This window comes from Alternaria atra, assembly GCF_907166805.1.
Source record: "Alternaria atra isolate CS162 genome assembly, contig: 23, whole genome shotgun sequence".
NCBI lineage: Eukaryota > Fungi > Ascomycota > Dothideomycetes > Pleosporales > Pleosporaceae > Alternaria > Alternaria atra.
In genome coordinates this window covers 91587-114021 of record NW_025091321.1, presented here as the reverse complement: position 1 = coordinate 114021, position 22435 = coordinate 91587, and the positions used below count along the sequence as shown (strand labels likewise).

Below are 22435 nucleotides of genomic sequence, written 5' to 3'. Positions count from 1 at the left end.
ATCTACATCTCCACCCTCGGTCCATTTGCCGGCGCAGATGAAGAAGCATCAGGCAACCTCGCCGCCGTCTGTTCAAGCGGCTCCTTCCTCCTCGGCCTCCTGAGATCCTCCTCTGTGATTCCGTTCAACCCGACCTTTGTGAGACCCATGACAGGCGCATCGCCCTTCTTCACGAATTCATACAAACCAGGAAGTTTGTTGCCCGCAAGCCTAAACGCATCCCGAACAACCTGCTCGTGCAAGTCGCCCTGAATCTCAAAAATAATCTTGCTAACCGCTACCCTCGCCGTCCAGCGATCAAAACTTCCTTTGCCCTTTCCCATACGCACGTCGTTGCCAGACGTATACACACCAATGTTGGCTGCGATGCGCATGTAGAGTCGGAATTTCATGCCACGCAGCCTTTTGCGGATGGTTTCTTCGGCGATGCGGAGTTGTTGGGCAGATATGCGTCGGTCGTGGTCGCGCATGCGTATGCCGTAGTCGCCCCAGACGACGGTTGTGCCGCGCATGGAGCCGCCGGTGGGGACGCGACAGCGGCCTTTTCTTGATTTGCGGGATTCTCCAGCTTTGGGAGCGAGGTAGTTGAAACGAGTGGGAGTGGAAGAGAAGAGGCGAACAGAGGGGAGGATTGTGGATTGGGGTTTAGGGAGGCATGTTTGTTGGAGTACTGTATGGTATTAGTTCAAGTTGCTGTGAGTGAGATCTGGGCGTCGCACGTGTTGGCCGCGATGTAGTGATGTTCAATCGGCCGAATTGAGCCAGTAGGCTTTGTGGTATCCTTGGTGGCGGCATGGCGTTGTGATGTGATGTCGGTCTTGCAACTGCTTGGTAACTTTGGTGTTGAAGTTCTGATGCCAAGATCTGGCTGTGGCTGCTGTGGCGCATGCGGGACGTGGCGTTCATGCGCCTGCCTAAGTGCCTAATGACCGCGCGAAGTCGCGTCGTGCACGTCAACGGCGCCTGGCGTTCATCAACCTATCCAAACCTCATTCCCACCCATTGTCAGGCTCGACACTTGTATACGAACGCGACACAATCCAAGTTACTAATTGGACGCGTTTTGTATCATCAAGATGCCTGCCGACATCCGTAGCTTCTTTGGCGGCGGTCCCCCAAAGGGTAGTCAGGGCTCGCAGAAGAAGGAGGAGCCTGCGCCGAAGAAGGCCGCACCCAAGAAGAAGGGACGCGCAAGTCGAGTCGTAGAAGACTCTGACGATGATGAGGAAGAGGCAAAGTAAATGATTCTCATTCTCTTGGTGACATCAAAGCTGACAATACATAGGCCGAAGAAAGCGACACCAAAGAAGCCAGCCACGAAGAAAGTCAAGCGCGAACCCACACCAGAACCAGTACTCGAAGAAACCACCACATCCGACTTCTTTGGCAGCTCGAATAAGCCCAAGCGAACCGAACCAGTCAAGAAAGCTGCGGACAAGCCTGCTACAACACCAAAGAAGGCGCCTGCAAAGGCAAACGGAAAAGCGCCAAAGACGGCTACTCCGGCATCCAATGCGAAAACATCTGGTCGCGCAAAGAAGCCCGTCACATCCTATGCCGAGCGGGACGACGAAGATGAGTTCCCGGACGATGACCTAGACGACGCAGACGACATCTTCGAAGACAACATCAAGGGCAAGGGCAAGGACGATTACAAGGAAGAGCCGGAGAGCGATGACGATACCCCTATACAGCTGCCACATCGCGGAACACCGAAAGCGCCCGCTAAGCAGCAAAAGACAATCAAAGACGAAGACGATTTCGATCCAGAAGACGAAGATGTCGACATGAAGGATATAGATGCAGAAGACGACTTTGTTGAGCCTGACGAAGATGAGCAAGCGCTTAAGAGTAAGCCAAAGAAGACATCGACTGCAGGCAAGAAGCGGAAGTCACCCATATCAGATGAAGAGGAAGAAGAGGAGGACGAGAAGCCAAAGAAGAAAGCACAGAAGAAAGCCGCTCCAGCGAAATCGCCAGCAAAAAAAAAGGCGAAGAAGGAAGATGTCGAAGACAGCGCAGATATCCAGGCCATTTACGACAGCATTCCTACAGTGCGTGCGCCCACACCTCCACTCAAGGATGACAACGCCAAGTTCAACTGGCAAGCAAACGCAGGTCGTGGCGACGCCGCGCCTACTGGAGGTTCATCCGGTGACATGCCACAGGGCTCGGATACATGTCTTGCTGGTCTCACATTCGTCTTTACTGGTGTACTACAAAGATGGGGTCGGACAGAAGGCCAAGAGCTGGTCAAACGACACGGCGGAAAGGTCACTGGCGCTCCAAGTAAGAAGACCAGCTATGTTGTACTAGGCACAGATGCTGGCCCTAGCAAACTGCAGAAGATCCGAGATATGAACATCAAGACCATCGATGAAGATGGACTGACACAGCTCATTGAGAAACTGACAGCAGCCGGCAACAAGGGGGACAGTAAGGCCCAAGCCGAGTATGCTGAGAAGCAACGCAAGGAGCAGGAAAAGATTGAGAAGCAAGCTGCCGAGCTTGAACAGGAGGAGAAGAAGCGTCAAAAAGAGCAGGCGGCGGCAGCTGCGGCAGCCAGTAAGAAGATGGGTTCAGCAGTTCCCGCTACTGCTCCCAGTGCAGGCCCTGCTGTTGACTCGCGATTATGGACCACCAAGTATGCGCCCACATCGCTTGGTCAGATATGCGGCAACAAAGCAACAGTCGAGAAGATACAACGCTGGCTGCAAGCCTTCCCGAAGAATCTCAAGACTGGTTTCAAGTTGGCTGGTAAAGATGGTAGTGGAGTGTTCCGCGCCATCATCCTGCATGGACCACCTGGTATAGGCAAGACTACCGCAGCGCATCTTGTCGCAAAGCTCGAAGGCTACGACATTGTGGAGAGGAACGCCAGTGATACCCGAAGTAAGAAGCTAATCGAAGATGGTCTACGCGGCGTCCTCAGCACCAACTCACTCCACGGGTACTTTGCTGGAGATGGAAAGCAGGTCGAGGGTTCAAAGAAGAAGCTCGTTCTCATCATGGACGAAGTCGACGGCATGTCTGCGGGTGACCGCGGTGGTGTCGGTGCACTCGCAGCAGTATGCAAGAAGACAGAGGTACCCATGATTCTCATCTGTAACGACAGGAAGCTGCCGAAGATGAAGCCGTTCGACTACGTTACCTATGACTTGCCCTTCAGACGTCCCACTGTCGACCAGGTACGCTCACGCGTCATGACTATTGCTTTCCGAGAAGGCTTGAAGCTGCCTCCGACAGTTGTCAACGCACTTATCGAAGGCAGCCACTCTGACATTCGTCAAGTCGTTAACATGATCTCCACCGCCAAACTCGACCAGGACGCCATGGATTTCGACAAGGGCAAGACGATGTCAAAGAACTGGGAGAAGCATGTCATCTTGAAGCCGTGGGACATTACACAGAAAATCCTTGGTGGTGGCATGTTTGCGTCGAGCAGCAAAGCCACGCTCAATGAGAAGATTGAACTCTACTTTAACGACCACGAGTTTAGTCCGTTGATGCTGCAGGAGAACTACCTCGGCACAAACCCTATCTTGTCTGGGCCTTATTCCGGCAAGGAGAAGAACTTGAAGAATCTTGAGTTGGTATCGCAAGCAGCCGACAGTATCAGCGACGGTGATCTCGTCGATCGCATGATTCACGGCTCTCAACAACAGTGGAGTCTGATGCCTGCACACGCCGTCTTCAGCTTCGTCCGACCCGCCAGCTTCGTTTCTGGTAGCACAGCCGGAAATGGGACGCGCTTCACATCGTGGCTAGGAAAGAACAGCACGACCAACAAGCTTAGTCGCATGATCAAGGAGATTCAAGCCCATATGCGGTTACGTTCTTCTGGTGACCGCCACGAGGTTCGGCAGCAATATGTACCTCTTCTCTGGCACGACTTGGTACACAAGCTGCAGAAGGAGGGTAAAGATGCTGTTCCGGCTGTGATCGAACTGATGGATAGTTATTATCTTACAAAAGATGACTTTGATGCGATCATGGAGTTGGGTGTTGGGCCGATGGATCAAGAGAAAGTTAAGATTGAGTCGCAGACTAAATCTACCTTTACACGACTGTAAGCCATTACTCTACTCCTCCTTATAATAGGGCCCAGTACTAACAAAATCTACAGCTACAATCAACAGTCCCATCCCCTTCCCTTCATGAAAGCATCATCTGTTACACAGCCGAAAGGCAAACAAGCCAAAGAGAAACCGGATCTTGAGGAAGCGATTGATGAATCGGATGATGGCGAGGTTGTGGAGGAAGTCAAAGATGAAGAGGACGACGATGTAGACCTATCGAAGGACAAGTACGTGAAGCAGCCGAAGAAGAAGGCTGCGCCCAAGAAAGCCGCAGCTAAGAAGGGAGGGAAGAAGAAGAAGGAGGAAGAGGAGGAGGATGATAATGACGAGGATGAAGAGGAGGAAGTGAAGCCGAAGGGTAAGGGCAAGGCTAAGGCGGCGCCTAAAGGGAAGAAGAAGTGAGCTGCGGACGATGGTAAGATGGTAAGGAGGGATTCAAGCGTATAGGGATATGAGCATTGTACAACATGGATAGGTTCATCGTGAGGTGGACTGGTTGATAGGAGGAAATGGTGTACTTCCCGGCGTATCTACAAAGCCAGTGTACTTAGTTTAACTATACGTAAATCTGTATATTAACCCCAAGCGAATTCTTCGGCCAGATCAAACATCTATAGGCTAATGTGCTAATAAGCTCTACATACGAGGTCGTGTATGCGGGGCGTAATATTGTACTAGACTCGAGCAACTCACTAAAGCCCCCAGGTTTATAACAGACACTAGATCATGTATGCTTCTGTACGGTGCAGTTTAGCGAGCTTATAATTAATCAAACAAGACAAGCGCACCTAGCCCGTATGACTATAAAATCCAAGTTCCGAGTCCTTTTTTTTTCATCACCCGTCTCACCTCGTGCTCTACCAACACTCAACATCCCTATCTACCTACTTACTCGTACCTGTCCTCACCAAGTACGTAAACAACTCGTACAATCCTCTACTCGCCCTCCTCGCACACACACACACACACACACACACACACACACACACACACACACACACACACACACACACACACACACACACACCATAGCCAAGCCACCAACCATGCATTTAAGCATCTACGCCGCCCTCATCATCCCCACACTCGCAGCCGCTGGCCGCCTCGGCGGCATCGACATGAACCGCGCCTGCAGGGACCAGTATGGGGGCAACTGGGTCGGCTACGTGTCACTTGCAGGAGGCGGGTGCAACGCCTGGAGGTGTGCGTATACTGCGGGTGAAGCCACGCCGCGTAGTATAGATACGCCGAGGGCGTGCGTGAATCAGTATGGTGGCGGGGCGTATGCGCTGTGCTACAATGGCGAGTACGACTGGAGTTGTTTTAGGGATTAAGTGGGCGAGGGGGTGGGGCATGGTAGTTGGATGGAGAGTTTGGGAAGGAAGAGGGCGTGACTCTGTATCTTGTAACAGTATGGTCAGTTCGAAAGTTCATACGTATACTGCGAATAGGTCTAAAAGCACACTCGAGCCTTGCGTGTCCAACGCCCCGCCTGTATCATATCAAACGTCCAAGTATTGATTCGATCGGCGATCCCTCAGTCTGGTACAGTATCCGCAATAACAATTCCGACTCGGAAGAACGAACAACATATAAGCAGCTATTACATCACTCACAACCCCATAACATACAAGCCACCAAGCCTACCACAAATTTACGCCTCCACGCCATCACCCACAGTCCTCCGGCTATGTAGGTACTTATAGTCCTCGGTCGCATCCCTCACAAACCTCGCGAGATCCTCCGCATCCTCTTCCCCAAACTCTTCCACCCACTTGGCCTTCTCCACCTCCAAAGTCTTGCCCTTGGCGCCCAACCCCGGTTTAATCCCCTTACTAGCATTAATTGTGCTTAGGAACCTCGCCATGAGCGGATCTTCAACTTTTCTCTCTTCCCACTCATACTGCACAGCATCTGCACTCAACCCCGTCTGCTCGCACAACTGCCTGACGGCAGCAGGGTTAGACATGATGTCGTCGGCGTCGATGACGCGAGGGGTAATGCCAGCTTTGGATCCGTGCTTGGCGTACCAGTCGTACAGGGCGCGGGAGTGCTTGAGTGTGAGGGTGGTCTGGCAGTAGAGAGAGCGGGGGCGGGCGTCGGACTTCCAATCTTTTTGCGCGCGGAGCATCGAGGGGAACATTAGGATGGGGTGGCGGATCTGGAAGATGGGTTGGAGGGAGAGGAGGACGGAGTCCGGGACAGATGTGGGGTTTGTGTGGATGCCATTGTGAGGGTCACTACCGCGTTGGTGGACGGTTAGAGAAGGCGGGTTATCCTCTGGATAGACGGAGGAGAAGATTTTGTCGGGGGCGGAGAGGAAGATGGTGTGCTCTTTTACGAAGGCTTGTTTACCCTTTTTTTGTTGATTGTTAGTCAGATGTTTTTTCTATTTTGGGGTTGGGGAGTTGGTGATATTGCAAGTTCCATAGATGGGCCGACCCGAGCACGCCATCCCGCAGCAGGATCGCGACAACGTGCGGTTGTGGCGCAGTTTATATCTCCGATTCCCCACTACCTCCGACCTCATCCGTCTTCTTTTCTCTTCTCTGCTTTGTCCCTTCCTTAAGTAGAGATGCGTAACTTACATTCTTCGCACAATCGTCCAACTCATCCTCCAACTTGCCAAACGCCGTACAGAAACTCTCATACAACTTCTCTCGCTCTTCCTCCGGCCACTCGCTCAGCTTCCCCTTCTCAAGTTCTGTCAAGGTAGCGAAACCAGCCTCAAAAAGTTTGTAGCCAGAGTTCTGGTACTCAGGCTGCTTGGCCATCATGGTCTGGAAGAGATTGGATGCCGAGCGAGGGTGTGTGAGGAGGTAGACTCCACGGCGCGAAGGTACGTCGCCATTGGGCTGTGGTGCCTGAAGTGTGCCTGGCATAATGGTTGAGAATTGTATGGATCTTTATTAACAGCGAGGAAGAAGAAGTCGGTCGTAAGAGGGATAAGGCAGAGGAATCAAGAAAAGAGGAGGCTATCCCAAACACTTATGCGCTCGCGGAATTAGTCTCTTCCTAACCCTCCCATACACCGGTGTACTTTCGCACAGAGGATCATCACCCGCCAGCGTTCGCGCATCCCAGCGTTTACGTACTGCATAAACACCCCAACAGTCTCACCTGCCTACATGGTGGGTAGTGGCAGTCCAAATTCGGTCGCCGACAACCCCGAGAGCGCGAGATAGATGGAGCGCTGCAATCGATACGTATTAGACTGTCGTTGCTGTCCAGGGCACGATCCACTCAGCGTTGGACATAGGGCTTCGACAACCCCGCACGAGGGGGGCGTAAAATGACTACCTAGTCGTGGGTTCGCTCGCGTTGACGGCCGACAGCCCGATGTCACGCTATCGGCCGAATCATTGACGTCGATCCCGCGAGCGGGTACCGCGTTTTTTAGTGCTCCCGATATTCAAGCTGCAAGGCAAACATTGAACGGTCAGGCGATTCTGCCGGTTTAATATAAGCAATAGATAGTGAAAGCTTGGATTATGTCTGAGGGGTATCTAGCAATGACAAATCTCCGGTCTCTCGCAGCGAACAAGAAGTCCTAGTTACATGCGAGCTTATCGAGAGCGGTAGCCTTCACCGTTCGCAGCTCGGCCCATTCTTTAACCTTGAATTCCCTATCATGGAGTGAAGATGCTGACGCCAGCCTCAGCTCTGCTACAGTCTGGACGCCTGGAATGCCCTAGCCTCATCGGGACCATGCATAAGCATCAGATTCCTATCCCGTCGACCATAGATTGCTTCTGGCCGCATCGATGGAGGGCGTTGAAGGACGCAACAGGTTCATGCGATCCATAGGCGTAGGTACGGCTTCGTTAATTCCGGGGTGGCCGCAGAAGAGGGAATTGCCTGGAATGATATGCATCAGCGTTGTGAAGAACAAGCACTGACTCAATCCAAACGTTGGTTCAGCCCTCTTTTCCACCATGCACGTGCTCCTTGTCATGATCATGCCCGTGCTCGTGATGTCCATTGAGATGTAGAATCCGTTTCATACCGTCTACGCTCTTCTCTAGATGAGGATGTCGCGCAATGAAGCCTCCTTGATGTCCGTTGGACGCAGTTCCAGTGACGGAACGCTTCTTACCGGCAAGAGGATCGGGCGCTCCAACCCTTGGAGGCCATTCGTCTGTGTCCTTCCAGCCCTGTACCAACGCCTTGGTCATGTCTGCGAGATTGATGGGAACAGAGGGCGTGCGCGACGAAACTACGATCTTCTGGAAGATATCCTTGTATGCTTTGGGGGCAATCGAAGCCCGGATTGGGTTGTCGGCGAGGATTCGCGCAGCAACGGGGACCAGGTCAAACGTGTCTGGCGTTGCACTTGTGATTGAGTGCGATTCAGAGCCGGTGGGCGTGACGGCGTGCTCTTCGGAAGAGTAGCCCGCTGCAGAAGTTGGTCGATTCGCGTGCCTTTGTCTGTTCGTGCCGTACTTCTTGACGCTCGCTGCGCCCGTCCACACATCTCGTCGTTCGACCCAGATTCTCAATCCCTCGTTATCTTTCATCTCGCGCTCCAGTCTCTCTTTGCGACGCCTTCTGCGGGCCTCTCTGGTGTTTGCTACTGCATCGCCGATGCTCTCTGGATTGTCGAATCTATACGGGCCGGCGCCCTCATCTTCTTGATCCGAGTCGCCAGATTCAGACTCGCCGTAGTAGCGTTCGCGAAAATCGGCAGCGTCGCGCACTTCTTCGTCTGAGGCTGACCATACTGCGGGCACGTCGGGATACTCCCAGTCGTTGCGAAGTCGCTCGTCGAGGTAGCGCCGAGATGCTCGGGCGGCGGAAAGGTTGTTTTCCATGGTGGAAACGTGAGCGCAGCGCTGATCGTGTGAAGGGTGGGTGGAACAGTGGAGACTGTAAGCGGGGACCAGGTTGAATGTCAGACTACAAGCCGTGCCTGGGCTGGCGCGCGACCAACTTCCGAGCGTTGGATCGGACAACACCAAGAACACTGACGCACGTGATGATCAGATCTTGGTCACCGCCGCACCGACGAACTCGAACGGTGGTTGCGCTGTGTGATGGTGATGATGATGATGATGATGATGATGATGACAATATCTCAGGTGCGGGGTACTGATGAGTAGAATATTCAAGTCAAAGAAGCGCGTGAGAAGTGGGTATGGGAAAGCAAGGCCGGAAGTGGCCGCAAGAAAGAGAGTCCGGCGCAAAGAGAGTGGGACGCAAGCTTGAATGCGGTTTGCAAACTGGATCGTTGACGTCGAGCAAACGCAAATGCAGGGTACACGAAATGGCGGGGCGACACTTTACCCTACCGAGCAAGCGCTTGTCCTGCCACTTTCACTCTCTTCGTCATCCTGGTGCGCCTCGGCGCCCGCCGGACAACTCACACGATAAACCACGAACCAGATAATACGGATGATATTGGTTTGACCATACTAGCCCGAGAAAGCCAGGCACCTTATCTACGACCTCCGCATCCATTACAGCCTTGCTTGACACTATGTCATTCATGCCTGCTATGCAACGATCTCGACCGTAAACCCTCTAAGGTTCTTGTTGGCAGCGTAATCCTCAGCCATTTCTCTATAGTCTACCGGCCCGCTGCCCCATGACACTTTCTTCCCTTCTTGGAGAAGCTGTTCCTTGGTCTTCTGTTCCTGCTTTTGGAAGGAAGCGGCGCCTTCGCCGTTGAAGTAGCCGGGCGTGCATGTGGGCATGACGCTGTACCAAGCTGCTCTCTTAGCAACTTCAAGACCATACTCTTTCTCACCCTCCTCCGACGCTTCGATGATGATTCGTTGACTTTGTCCCGCCTGCTTTTGCGCCTGCGTTACAATACTCGTGACGAGCGTAGCCTCTGTGTCCACACTAGACGTATGATTCCACGTAGCTGATGAGCCACGATTGAAAAAGCCAAAAAGGTTAGGGAAGCCAGGCATTGCGACGCCCAAGAGTGTCCCAGCGTCCGGGGAATGCCAATAGTCTTTCATCGTAATGCCATCGCGTCCCTGAATACTAGCGCGCATCTTCTCTGAGGGGTCTAGGGCGGGGTCAAGCGTAAACCCGGTGGCGAGGATAAGAACATCAATCTTATATTCAATGCCGTTGTACTCGATACCATTTTCCGTGTACCGATCGAGGCCTTTCCCATCCGTATCAACTAGCGTGACGTTTGGTTTGTTGAAGGTCTTGAGGTATTCGTCGTGGAAGGAAGGGCGCTTACACCAGCTTCCATACCATGCTTTCAACTTTTCAGCAGTACTTTTGTCTCTGACAATCTCATCGACGTGCTTTCTCAGTAATTCGGTACGCGGAAAGTCTAGCGCATGGAGTTCCTTAATGTGCTCTTCGACCTTGTCAGGAGCGACAATCTTCGAATTGGAGCCGAGGAAGCCAGACCCGGCCGGGGTATGCGTCCAGTCGTCATTTACCAGATCGAGGCCGTATCCCTTGCTGTTACTAACGTATGCATCAAATGCCAATCTTCGCTTCTTCTGCCATCCTTTCTTGCTCGTGATATCGGCCCAATGCTCGGGGTCGGTCTCGGCTTGGTTGCGAGGTCCTACATGCGTTGGTGTCCTTTGAACGACATATACATGTTCAGCCCACCTGGCCAGCTCGGGTACAATCTGGATAGCAGTCGCCCCAGTACCAATAATCGCGACACGCTTTCCTTGGAGTTTTGTGAGATCAGGTTTCTCGGGAGTACCACCAGTATACTCATAGTCCCATCGAGAGGAATGGAACACATGTTTCTTCCGGGAAAGCTCTTCCCACCCCGGAAGTTGCGGAATCTTTGGCAATATGAAAGGAGCGCTGGACATCAGGACGAATTCCGAGTATATAGTGAATGTTGTTGATGTCGATGGCTCGCCAACAGTACGGGTCATGGTGACGACCCAAACTTTCTTCTCCTCATCCCAAACCTCTGAATCGATGCTGGTGCAAAATTGACCTCGAATACCGAAGTGATCGGCACTTCGCTCAATCTGGCGTCTGATCTCATGACCGTATGAATATTTATGCCGAGGTTGATAGCCCGTTTCCTCGAGAAATGGGATATAGCAATAGCCTTCGACATCACACATGACTCCTGGGTAGCGATTATAGTACCTTTGAAATCTGTTAGTAAACACTTTTGATCGAGAATAACCAAGATGCACATACCATGTGCCACCAAAACCTCCTGCAATATCAACACACACAACTTCATTGCTACTGGCACCAGCCTCAACCAGTCGTCCTGCAAAGACAACACCATTGATACCAGCACCAGTGATGAGGTATTTGATGTGATCGCCGTCTTGGAGAGGAGGGTTTTTAACTCGCGGATCTTCATAGTCCACCCAAGGGTCCTTACCAAGGGTTTCGAGACCCTTCGAACGAATATCGACATATTGAATAACGCCAGGCTGCTTGAGGCGTTTGTTCCGCTCCTCCGCGTATTTGTTAAGCACTGCTTCACTAACATCTTCCACGTGATAAGATGATTCCATCGTGATAATAGATGAATTCCGATTGTAGGGAACAGTCGGAGAATGTTGTTATGAAGGATCGATGTTTCGATTATGATTCGAGTAAGTGTATTAAGAAGACTTGAAGCCTGTAGAACAAAGAAGCAGCGCGGTTGCACTTGATGTATAAAGTACGTTCCCTTCTCTGACTCGGAAACGGAAATCAATCCTTCCGTCTGTTCCTTGTCAAGAGTATCGACATAACAAGAGAAACTATACCCCACGTAATTTAGACCCAGAAATTCGAGTTGAGCTAGGTCATACCGGGAACTATGATAGCATCTCTTTCCATACAACAAGGGTCCTTTACAAGCTCGCCTATCGTAGGTCGGCAGCTACTATGTCGATCCACAGCTGATAGTACTATTTGACATACAGGTCCCATTTAGATATGGTCGAGGCTGAGGACAAGCCGCAACTCCCGTGCCGACAGCTTGTAGTCGGAATTTGTAGTCTGTCCACGTCATTTCTAGTTGCACACACAGGCATGAGACAGCTCGTTGCTAAAATCTTGGCTCTTCTTTAACAAGTGAATCTCGCCCATCAAGACAAGCCGCTTGTATCAAAAGGACATGACTCGATTGTCGAAATGGAAGGGCTTCGATTCGAGAGCATAGTCTACAAATATGATTATCCTCCCGTAGATAGCCGTTGGTGTGATTAGTATACAGTAGACATATCACGCAACGTTCAAAGTTGCCCTCCAGGGCCGTATAGGTATACGTACAGAGTGAGGCTATGGGAAGGGCCGATCCGAGGTCGATCGAGGGTTAGCCATTTCTGAATAGTACCGAGACCTTCTTTCCTGATGAGTAAGTCAAAAGTCGAGAACACGAAGCCGCTTGCCGCTTCCGGATCTAAACTTAGACTGATTATGATCACGGATAGAGGCCTTTCCATCATCCGGCGTCGCCAGTCGCCCAGCATCTATCTACTCGGAGTCTTTCGTATCCGCGGTCCGTCCTCGCGCGAGCGCGTTCTGACGTCTGGCGAGTTGGGTTTGGAATCTACGTCCGCAAATATACCGTACTTAGGCCGTCGAACCATCTGACTCGACTCCATGACCCGCATTTGTGGAGACTTGTCGAAGAAAGAAGTCCGGGCCTTGTAGGTCACAGTCAACAGTTGCAGCCCTTGTATCCTTCACGGTGACATCTACTTCAGCCTTCTGTACACATATCAGTATTGTGTATTACCCCAAGGGAGAAGCCTGGAAGGCGTAACGTACAAGCTCTGTGAGGATAGCTCCTAATTGGTTTTCCGCGTATTTGCTGGCCTCTGCATACTCTGCGTACTCCTTGACCTCTTCCTTAACCAATTCCTAGTTTTTCTTGCCAACGCAAGACGTAATCAACAGTCCTTCTTTGTTAATAGGTTCCTCTAATTCTTGCTCAAAGCCATGCTTGTCAACCGACATGACGGTGCTTGCGTTATCCTTATCATGCCCGGGCGGTACGTAAGATTCATCAGGAGTGTCATCGTCATCGTCTTCGTTCTCGCTGTCAGTTTCGAGATGGAAGTTGATCTCTTAGCTGTCTTCTTCTTCTCATCGCCATGGACTTCTATGACACAAGTTAGCATAACAGGCTTTATTGTCATATGAGTCGACTCCATACTTCCTCAATCATATCGCCAAGGCGACGGCTTCAGGTGGGTGTCTCTTGACCTTCTTCCCCATGTATTTTAGTGAATAGATGGGCATCTTGGGAATGCGTGGACGTGTCGTGGATAATGAGATTGATACTGGAGTGACGAGGAGAGCACCACTGATGGACTGGAGGATTGATAATCACTGGTAGGGCGGGGGACAGGAACATTAGGATCTGTTTTCAGCTTTCCGCTGCTAACCTCGAACAGTGCCATTCAAGTCACAGCCTCGGGCGAGACTAGATGACGTGAATATTCAGTCATGCCATGATGCAAGACAACTTGCTTGTATCAAAACCTAGCACGGCGGATCTTGATACTGGAAGGATTCATGAAATAGAACGGCACCTTGAACTACAAGACCGTGTGCACCATTGCCTAACATACATAGTTTGCTCGTTGTCTTCTTTACTTACCTTCCTGCTCCTACTCTTATTGCCTTAACACTAAAACGCTTGATACCAATACGCATCTCTTCGACTCTCCTCTAACGCTCTCGTTAATCTTCTCTGCTCCTCTCGCTGTTCTTCGTCTTGATCCGCAAGACTAATCTGCACTGCAAACTCTAGTTCCAAATCCACCTTCTCATTAGCTTCATACGGCGGCCGCTCATAGCAAGGGTTGTTCAAAGGTGGGGATCGAGTAGCTATATGCCCTGGCTGAGCAGGAGCGCGAAGGGTATCGTCGAAGGTGGAAGTAGTATGCTGAGTCCGCGGTTGGGTGGCCGTGGTATGGGGCGACAAGTAGACGTTTTCGGTGCAGTAGAACTCGTAGGTACTTGAGGGGGCCGCGGTACTGGTGAAGCCTGATGGCAAAGGTGTCGGGCTCGACTGTGGCATGCTCATTCGTGGGATAGGATTGGGCGAGAAAGAGCACGGATTCGTGTCTGGAGCTATATATGGTGTGTGCTGGTCCCCTTTTTGCTGAGCTGCTTCGTACGACGTCATAGGAAGACTAGCCATTTCGCGTTCTCTTTGCGGCTGTTCAGGCGGCGAGTCCGTGCCGAGACTCGTGCGATGCCGCGATGAACTGCGCGATTCTTGTTGCTCATATTCATGGGTAACAAGACAACTGTCACGCCGTATGCCCCTGGATGGTATCTCCATTGAGCGAGATCGCCTCTCTGGCTGTTGTGGCGACTTTGCCTCGTTGTGCAGACTGAGTTTTGAGAATTTCGCCTTTAGGCTCAGTGCCCGAGAGGCCTTTTCTGGCGTAGCTCGAGCCGCAAAGTCTGATTTGCGCCGAGCGTCTTCGTTCAAACCATGTGGTTGTGTGCTGAGATTCTGCTCCGAGATGCTCCCCGACGCTCCAGGTCTTAGCATTGCCGTTCCCTTCCCACTAAGCACGTTGATCGTTGGAATGCCTGGGAGATTTATAGATCTTAATACCCTGTCCTTAGGCGGTTCTTCTATCTCTTCGGTGTCTACTTCGACACGATCAATCTCCTTGAAAAAGTCGCGAGGGAAGCCGCTGATCGGATAGCCTTTGGTCCTGCCAGATGAAGTGTGGAGATGAAGCCTGATCTCTGCATCTCTCCCGGATGTTGCTACCGTCAGCTCAATTTCTTGAGCGTCAAGTTCACCATGGCTGGCCATTCTTTCAATGCGCGAAGAGTCGAGGTTAATCTTGTCCCTGCTATGCTGTTGAACGCCGTCCCAAGTATCAAAATGAGGCTGAAAGTCCGCCCTTTGATGCTTTTTAAAGAATAAACCCATCTCTTTTGCCCACTCTGAAGATTCTTCGAAGCGACATTGTAGCTTCCCTCTCACCTTCGCGGTTCCTCGGGACATATCTCTTGTCGCGTGTGTCCGCTCGAAATAGAAGCTGCTTGCAACTAAGCGGAAGACAATGTCCTCAAGCTTAGTCATAGCCTCAGGCTCCTTCAAATATCGGGCAACATCTGACTGAAGTCGTTCGACCTCGCCTACAGCATCAAGATGTGGCGGGGTTCGACCGATATCTGGGTTTACACGAATATAGCGGCGCGAATCCTCACGGTGAGCGGCACCTCGCTCCGTTCCGTCCAAGAATTGTTCCCACTGACGCTCGCAGTTTATTGAATCTTCCAACTTGTTAATCGCTGCCTTTCCATATTGAAACATTCCAGCAAAATGCTTGACCTTGCTGGTCGCCTTTAGTTTGGCTTTGCCGTGACTGATAGGCGAGGGCATCTTGCGCTGCGTCTCGAACCTCTCAGAGCGGAACTTGTCGGCCACAGCCTGCTGGTGCTGTGATGTGCCGATCGATAGCAGTAAGTCTGGATGATTGTCTTGTACATCTGGCCACAGTAATTGCCGCTCTCGATTTCCCACCCATGCTGGATTGTTATTGTGAAACGCCCCATTGAGATATGTTTCTTCGGTGACTGGATGAACGAATGGCTTGAAGAATGGCGTAGCGGCAGCAGTTGCTGCACCAGCATGCCATATCCTCATCTCGGCATACGGCTCGCTAGGCCTAAGAAATTTATAGGTCTTATTGTCGTCCTTGGGATTTTTTCGGCAGTAATTCGCGATAACAATCCCTTTGGTGGCTACTTCGTCGGTTGTGGTCACGGCTACCCGGGCTACATTATCCGAGCGCTGGGGCCCGCCAAATAGGTATTCGTCTCCAAGTGACTCGAACAAGGCCTCATGAAGCGGCGTAGTCTTCCAAGTGCTTCCGTGACTAGCAGTGGCGATGTATTGAAGAGGGGCGATGCCATGGAATTCCCGAGGCGAGAACGCCGTCTTGCAGAGGCGCTTGAATTCATCAATGCATTTGATGACGGACCATTGCTTTACAGCAAGAGCCAACGCAATGATTCCTCCAGTACTTGTTCCAACAATCAGATCAAAGAAAGCACTGATTGGAATCTGAACGCCCAGCTTCTTTTGGATCTGATTGAGAACCTCAAGCTCTGCAACACCACGAATACCTCCCCCATCAAGAGAAAGGATACGGACACCTGCAAAATCAGGCTTCATCCGAATTCGCCAAGGGCTCCTCCAATTGCAATCTTCGATATGTAAGGGGCATTCCTTCATCTCTATTGTGCAATTCTTGACCGTGCCAAATGCTTTGACACACTCAGTGCAGAGCACGTGACCACATCGAAGCACTTGTTCAGGAGGCCGCATGAGACAACATAGACACGTAACGTGACTATTGAACTTTGGTGCGCCGCCGACGTGACGGTAGAAACTCGATATGTTACGGGCATGTACTCTCCGAATAGGGCCCAATGGACCAGTCGCCTCGGAGCCGTCTTCCTCATGCTGTAGATCCTCCTGTGCATCTCGCAATCTGGTCTTGAGCGAGTTCAACCAGGTCTTCTTGTAATCGTCCGCAGTAAAGCTGGAAATGTAGCGACCATCCGTTACCTTGCCTCGCTCGTTCTGGTGACCCTTTTCATGACGCTTGCTTACATTGACACACCGCCCCTTTTTAGGGTGTGAGAACTCGCAAGGCCAATGCGAGGAGCAAAACTCAACGAGGGCATCTTGGAAGTTCGGCTGATAATCTGCGAACAGGTCGTGTGGTTTCCCTTTTCTGTAAGTTGTACAATCATAGAGAAAGCAAGAAGCCACCATGAAACTCAGATTTTCGAATATCCAGTCTCCTGGTTTGTTTGGATACTGACGCTGCATCAGAATAGCAACGCGGAGAATGTGGCCACCCAAGTTCTGGGGTATTGGATTCCGAATCAAGGAACAACTCTTGAAGTCGAATGGGTGGTCCAGATTTTTCGAGAAATGTGTGAACGCTTGTTGGATGTAGAAGCTCAGATCTTCGGCTGAGGACAACAGACCGACTTTCTGCTTGTTCAGATACGATTTCTTGCATGTTTCTACAATGGTGTCGTGGAGTTGTGATACTTGTCTTGAAAGACGAGGGAGGTCTTTGGCTTCCGGAAGACGGACCACCTGGAACGAAGCGTAGTAGCAATGAAGAAGATCGCGAAGACTCTTTATGGATCTGTTCCTTTTCCTCCATTTCTCCACGAGCTTCGTCACTTGAGAGCTGCTGTATGATGGGTTTATCAAGTGGTCATTAACCTCCAGCAGATCGTTTGTTGCATCTTGAACCGTCCAGAGACGGGATTTGATACGTATGTTTGTAAAATTGAGGGCGATAATTGCGTGAGGTAGTGTACCTTGATTGGTACTAGCTTCGAGCGAGGACGACGCCCAGTCGAGCAGTTTCGGGAGCACTCCATGTTCGAATGTCCTAAGTTGTCAGCCATGGCGTCTCTTAGCTTACGGCAGACTCACTTTGGATTGTTCAATACGAAAACTACCACATCGGAGAAGGTGTAAAGGAGGCGAGGATAGAGCTGGGTGACAGCATATTGACGGGTCCGTGTCTGGTCTGACGTTGCCCATTCTAGTGAACGTGCCCGCAGACCCAGTTTCCGGGAACTGTCCATTTTCATCTGTCTCCGGGAATGAGCTCCAATAGGAATGCGTTCTCCTGCATTGAGGCCCTCACAGTCCGCGTAAAATATTGGCCTTTCTTCTTCCCATGTAGCAGGGTCAACGTATAAATGAACGTCTGCGGATGTAGGTGTGGAATCGTGGAGCGGACTTCCTGGGACGGGTGCTCGGAAGTTGGACTTGTTGGCTTCGTATTTGGCCTGGTCGTACTCGATCAACATCTTGATCAACGTGCTCTTGCCGGCACTGGTCTCGCCAATAAAGGACACGAGTTGTGGGTACCTTATCTGATCTGGGTTCGGGGAGTTTTTTATTAGTTGTTTGAAGGTGTCAAAGTCCTGCAGGAATGGTCGTTCGTCCTGATACCTGTCAATCCCTGGGAAGCGGTCAGCACTTTTGTCATTTCTTGCATTCGTGTGATTAGGATAAGAGATTGGGAGTCATGTTATGCAGTTTTCAAGAGTTTTAAAGACTCACCGAACCACGTTGTGTTTCTATCTTGGCTATGGAGCTCTTCAAGATCTTCCTCTGATGTTGGCGTGTTCAAGATCGTTTTGAGGCGTATGCATTGTAAATACGCTTGGTATTTTAGCGGCTCGTGCTCCGAGTATACATGTGTAGGTTGGAGAGGCCAGCATCTATCGCATAGACAGCTCTTGCAGTCCGCACAAAAGAACAGTTGTCTTTTTTGATCGTTCCTATCGTCGCATCGCGGATCCCCACATATACCTTGCAAAGAGGTTGTGGAAGCCATTTTGGTAGCAGCATGAACCGAAGGACGGAAGGTCGAAGTGGACAAGGCTGGGGGCAGCGTGGACGGATCAGCAATCCTCAGCCTTGGAGGGAAGGACAACGAAACGAAATAGGAGCAAAGAAATGAAAAGCGGGCAACGGAGTTATATATGGTAGCCTCCCGAGGCGCAAGTGGTGGCGTCAAGCTAAAGTGATTTGGGGCCAAGAGATCACTCAAGGCTCGCGTTCGAAGTATGCTTTTGGAGCCTTATCGCTCGACGCCCGTGATGTTTGCGCAAAGTATCGTAAAAAAGGGACTGGAAGTATAAAGGCTGTGTCGTTAGAAGAGGTTAACATATAATTACAGGGCCATCCACAGCGTAGGAGTAGTTGTCCTAGTAGAATTGAATGGCCACAGCCTCTACGGACGAAACGCGACAGCCTGGAGTGGGATTTGACAAAGCTGTAGTTTCAAATCAACGCTAAGATAGCAAGGTGATTACGGCTGAGAATTATCGAGAGGGAGTTGGCTGCGGCTGAGGATTGTAAGAACGGAAGTTAGCTGCGGCTGAAGATTGATGGATCGGCACAGGGCGATGCTCATGCAGAGCTGATGCAATACTTCTGGAACTATGAGCCTACCAACAAGGCTGGGTTGATGGCTGGTCCGCCAAGTGTTGTGGCAGCCATCTCATGGTGCATCGGTCCAGAACGGAGTAGACACACGAGGGATTGATGGGCCGTCCGATACAATCGTTCGCTGTTCCCAACGAGCGTTCGCGTAGGGAACAATGAATAGCTATGTGTATGCCTCTATGAATTGTGGCACATTGGCGTTAGTACCTCGACATTAGTCGTTGCTTGCACGTGAGCGGCTGCCGGCCGCAATACAGCACGGGCCAGAAGCAGGGTACGCACAGCCTGAGACTTGGAACCTAAGGCTACCAAGAGATAGAGCAGCGAGCTAGGCATGATCTCGAAAGAATCGGTTGTATAACGTATATGGCAAGCGAGCGGCGCACCCTACTAAGAACAGTGTAGTGAGTATAAAGCAACCGAGCTTAGTGTTGTTGACGTGATGTAGAGAAACTCAAACAGCGACAATCATAGAGTTCTCATACAGTAACCCACTCGTACGCCGGCAGCGTCGACTCGTCCGGCTGGTCACGATCGTTTGGCAGCAGCTTGTACGCTTTTGTCTTCCAAATAGTCCACGCAAGCGAGTCGCGCACTTTGATTCCCCAGGCTGTTTGTGGGAAAGCGATCTGAGGAAAGCCAGGCGGCAGATCCTCGTCTTTTCCTTGGATCTTGCGGAAAGCCTCTTCGAAGCTCTTAAGCGCTGCCGGAACGTCGTCGCTGCTTTGCATCTTGCCAAGCTCACCTGCTAAGAAGTATGCGCCCTCGACTGCGAGTGTGGTTCCGACGCCGAATGTCGCGTGCGCTGCATCACCGAGAAGCACAGCGCGGTTATTCGTCCATGTAGGAAGCTTGACGTACGCTGCACGGCTCATGTAGAAATCGTCGCATCCACCCACTCCGGCTAACATCCTCTTAGCTTGCCATCCTGCATTTTTGAAGTATGCATGTAGTAACTGTTTCTGCTTTTCAGGTCCACCTTCCATCGCTTGTTCGGCGAGGGGATCGCGATGTCCATGTGCTGGCGTGGTGATGCACATATAACATCCAATGGTCTTTCCATTACGATGCGGTCGTGTCATGAGGCCTAAGCCTTTGGGCGCATTGTACCAGTACCAATGTTTCGTGTCCGATTCTTCTCGTGGAATGCTGAAGTATGCGATGTATTGGCCGATGAAGTTGTAGCTGCCCTTCCGCGCTTCTTCGTCCAAGATCAGAGATCGGATCCGTGAAGTTGAGCCATCTGCACCAACAACAAGGTCGAAGCTGTCTTTCTTTCCACTATCAAAGGTCACACTAACTGTCTTGTCTGTTTGTTCCACTGATGTAACGTAGTCGCCGTACACGTACTTTACGTTCGCCATGCTCTTTGTCGCATCCAGAAACAATCCACATAGATCGGCTCGCAGAATCTCATACTCGGATGTGAAACTATTTTCGCCTTTCCCGAACTCGGCGACAATCTTGTTGGAGGCGTTAACTAAGCGCGTGCCCTCTTCTGTGGTGTTGCGTGCGAGCACACGTGGCAACAGCCCCATCTTTTCAACAATGGAGATGGCTGCACCGCGAATCTCGATGGACTGGCCAGTTGGCCGAGGAAATGGGGAGCGCTCAAGGACAGTGATGGACGCGTTGAGACGTGTCCTGGCTAGCCAATAGGCAAGAGTTGATCCTGCGATGCCAGCGCCGTTGATGAGGACTTTGAGCTGGGGAGCTTTAGTGAAAGACATTTTTCTGACAAAGTGATTGCTTATGAGTGTTCGGGGCATATCGTGGAGGTGATTGATGTTGGTTATATACTTCAAGATTGTGGTGGTCTTGCATTCAAGGCGTCCATATCACTGGCTTGGTTGGCTGGAGAGGACGCCTGACCCGAGCGTGTCTGGCCCGAGATGCGTCAAACCCGAGCATGATGGCACACGCATCCAAATGATGCCTGCTTAGCTCAACGAGTTTATCGCAAATAGGCACTGGCTAATGCAGCGCACCGGCATGGTATTTAATGCGATGTTCGTGTTCCAATAGAATAGAATAGAAGAAAGAGTGCTGCCTGGAAAGAGGCAGTTGGATCGGTGGTTTGGAGTCGCAGGAGCCATCTCGCTTTGCCCCACCACTGCCCACGTATTGAGGTACGGACCTCCGTACCTTCCGAGGTCATCGCAGTTGGTGACGATGCTGATATGCCATAAAGCCCATTACAATAACCAGTCTTCCACGTCAAAGCAAAATCGGCCTCCATATTATCATCCGAAGACTGGTCTACTTACACGGTCTCCTCAATGGCGCGAATCCTCATCACGGGCTCTTCTGATGGTCTCGGTTTAGCCGCTGCCAAAAAGCTTGTCGCAAACGGACACTCTGTCAGTATGTAACAGCTCTAATCAGGACCTGTCAACTTGCTGACACAACAAGTCCTCCATGCGCGCAACGCGCAACGTGCGAAAGATGCCGAATCCGCATGTCCTGGCGCTGAAAAGGTTGTCATGGGCGACCTGTCCAGCCTTTCCGAAACCAAGAGCATGGCAGACGAAGTGAACAAGCTTGGTGCATTCGACTGTGTGGTTCACAACGCCGGTCTATATCAGGGCCCTTTCCGCAAGACAAGCGAAGGCATCCCGGCGCTTGCGGCTGTCAATACGGTTGCACCGTATGTACTCACTGCGTTGATCGATCGCCCCAAGCGTTTGGTCTTTATGTCTTCCGAGATGCATCAGATGGGCTCTCCCAGCTTGGATGACGTTCTCTGGACCAAACGCGCTGAGAGTGAATACACCGCAAACGCCGCCTACTGCGCGAGCAAGCTGTATAACGTCCTGCTCGCCAAGGCTTTCGCCCGCAGATGGCCTGAGGTGAAGAGCAACGCGTTGGACCCGGGCTGGGTGGCTACAAAAATGGGTGGCAGTTCGGCATCTGGCAGCGTTGATGCGGCTGTCGAGAGCTACGTTATGCTTGCCGAAGGAGAGGAAGAGAAGGCTAAGAAGAGCGGAAGCTATTTCCATCCAAGCAAGCGAGAGGGAACCCCCCACAAAGCAACAGAGGATGAGAAGGCGCAGGATGAGCTGATAGAGATCTGCGCCGAATTCTCCGGAGTGAAACTTCCATGAAGTTTGTCACTTCACGTCGGTTAACGATCTGTCGTTGACTTTCGCATGGATACTTGTGGGGACCGACGTACCGGTTAAATCTACTTCCAGCCCTTTCGGTACAAGGGAATCGTGGGGTAATACTCCTTGGAATTTCCGCTATGGCGTGCATATAGTGTTCTAATTCGGAAACGACGCATCAATATACGATCTGCACACTACCATAGGACGTAGGGTATGGTTTGCGCCTGCTGCAATCTGAACGATACGATGATCAGCCTGTGCAAGTCCCACATGCTCTTCCCAAATGTATACATCATCAAGATGTTTTCATACTTCCCGTCGCTACCCTC

The 22435-nt window shown here is 51.3% G+C and overlaps 8 protein-coding genes across 8 annotated transcripts; 2 read left to right on the top strand and 6 right to left on the bottom strand.

Annotated features, from left to right (window-relative positions):
• Positions 1-2: 2 nt before the first annotated feature.
• On the bottom strand, positions 3-795 carry ALTATR162_LOCUS3628 (uncharacterized protein; the record flags this gene model as incomplete). The annotated part of the gene is made up of 2 exons (XM_043311236.1): positions 3-670; positions 720-795. The coding sequence occupies 2 exons, from the start codon at positions 793-795 to the stop codon at positions 3-5; spliced, it is 744 nt and encodes a 247-aa protein (XP_043167171.1).
• Positions 796-1076: 281 nt separating this feature from the next.
• On the top strand, positions 1077-4481 carry ALTATR162_LOCUS3627 (uncharacterized protein; the record flags this gene model as incomplete). Its single annotated transcript, XM_043311235.1, has 3 exons — positions 1077-1237; positions 1286-4069; positions 4127-4481. 3 exons carry the CDS (start codon positions 1077-1079, stop codon positions 4479-4481), a joined length of 3300 nt encoding a protein of 1099 aa, XP_043167170.1.
• Positions 4482-5733: 1252 nt separating this feature from the next.
• ALTATR162_LOCUS3626 (uncharacterized protein) lies at positions 5734-6961 on the bottom strand (the record flags this gene model as incomplete). The annotated part of the gene is made up of 2 exons (XM_043311234.1): positions 5734-6435; positions 6668-6961. 2 exons carry the CDS (start codon positions 6959-6961, stop codon positions 5734-5736), a joined length of 996 nt encoding a protein of 331 aa, XP_043167169.1.
• A 1035-nt stretch (positions 6962-7996) lies between these two features.
• On the bottom strand, positions 7997-8890 carry ALTATR162_LOCUS3625 (uncharacterized protein; the record flags this gene model as incomplete). The annotated part of the gene is made up of 1 exon (XM_043311233.1): positions 7997-8890. One exon carries the CDS (start codon positions 8888-8890, stop codon positions 7997-7999), a length of 894 nt encoding a protein of 297 aa, XP_043167168.1.
• Positions 8891-9571: 681 nt separating this feature from the next.
• ALTATR162_LOCUS3624 (uncharacterized protein) lies at positions 9572-11551 on the bottom strand (the record flags this gene model as incomplete). The annotated part of the gene is made up of 2 exons (XM_043311232.1): positions 9572-11168; positions 11223-11551. 2 exons carry the CDS (start codon positions 11549-11551, stop codon positions 9572-9574), a joined length of 1926 nt encoding a protein of 641 aa, XP_043167167.1.
• Positions 11552-13662: 2111 nt separating this feature from the next.
• ALTATR162_LOCUS3623 (uncharacterized protein) lies at positions 13663-18385 on the bottom strand (the record flags this gene model as incomplete). The annotated part of the gene is made up of 3 exons (XM_043311231.1): positions 13663-17425; positions 17470-18007; positions 18361-18385. 3 exons carry the CDS (start codon positions 18383-18385, stop codon positions 13663-13665), a joined length of 4326 nt encoding a protein of 1441 aa, XP_043167166.1.
• A 1093-nt stretch (positions 18386-19478) lies between these two features.
• On the bottom strand, positions 19479-20729 carry ALTATR162_LOCUS3622 (uncharacterized protein; the record flags this gene model as incomplete). Its single annotated transcript, XM_043311230.1, has 1 exon — positions 19479-20729. One exon carries the CDS (start codon positions 20727-20729, stop codon positions 19479-19481), a length of 1251 nt encoding a protein of 416 aa, XP_043167165.1.
• Positions 20730-21278: 549 nt separating this feature from the next.
• ALTATR162_LOCUS3621 (uncharacterized protein) lies at positions 21279-22103 on the top strand (the record flags this gene model as incomplete). The annotated part of the gene is made up of 2 exons (XM_043311229.1): positions 21279-21363; positions 21412-22103. The coding sequence occupies 2 exons, from the start codon at positions 21279-21281 to the stop codon at positions 22101-22103; spliced, it is 777 nt and encodes a 258-aa protein (XP_043167164.1).
• Positions 22104-22435: the final 332 nt, after the last annotated feature.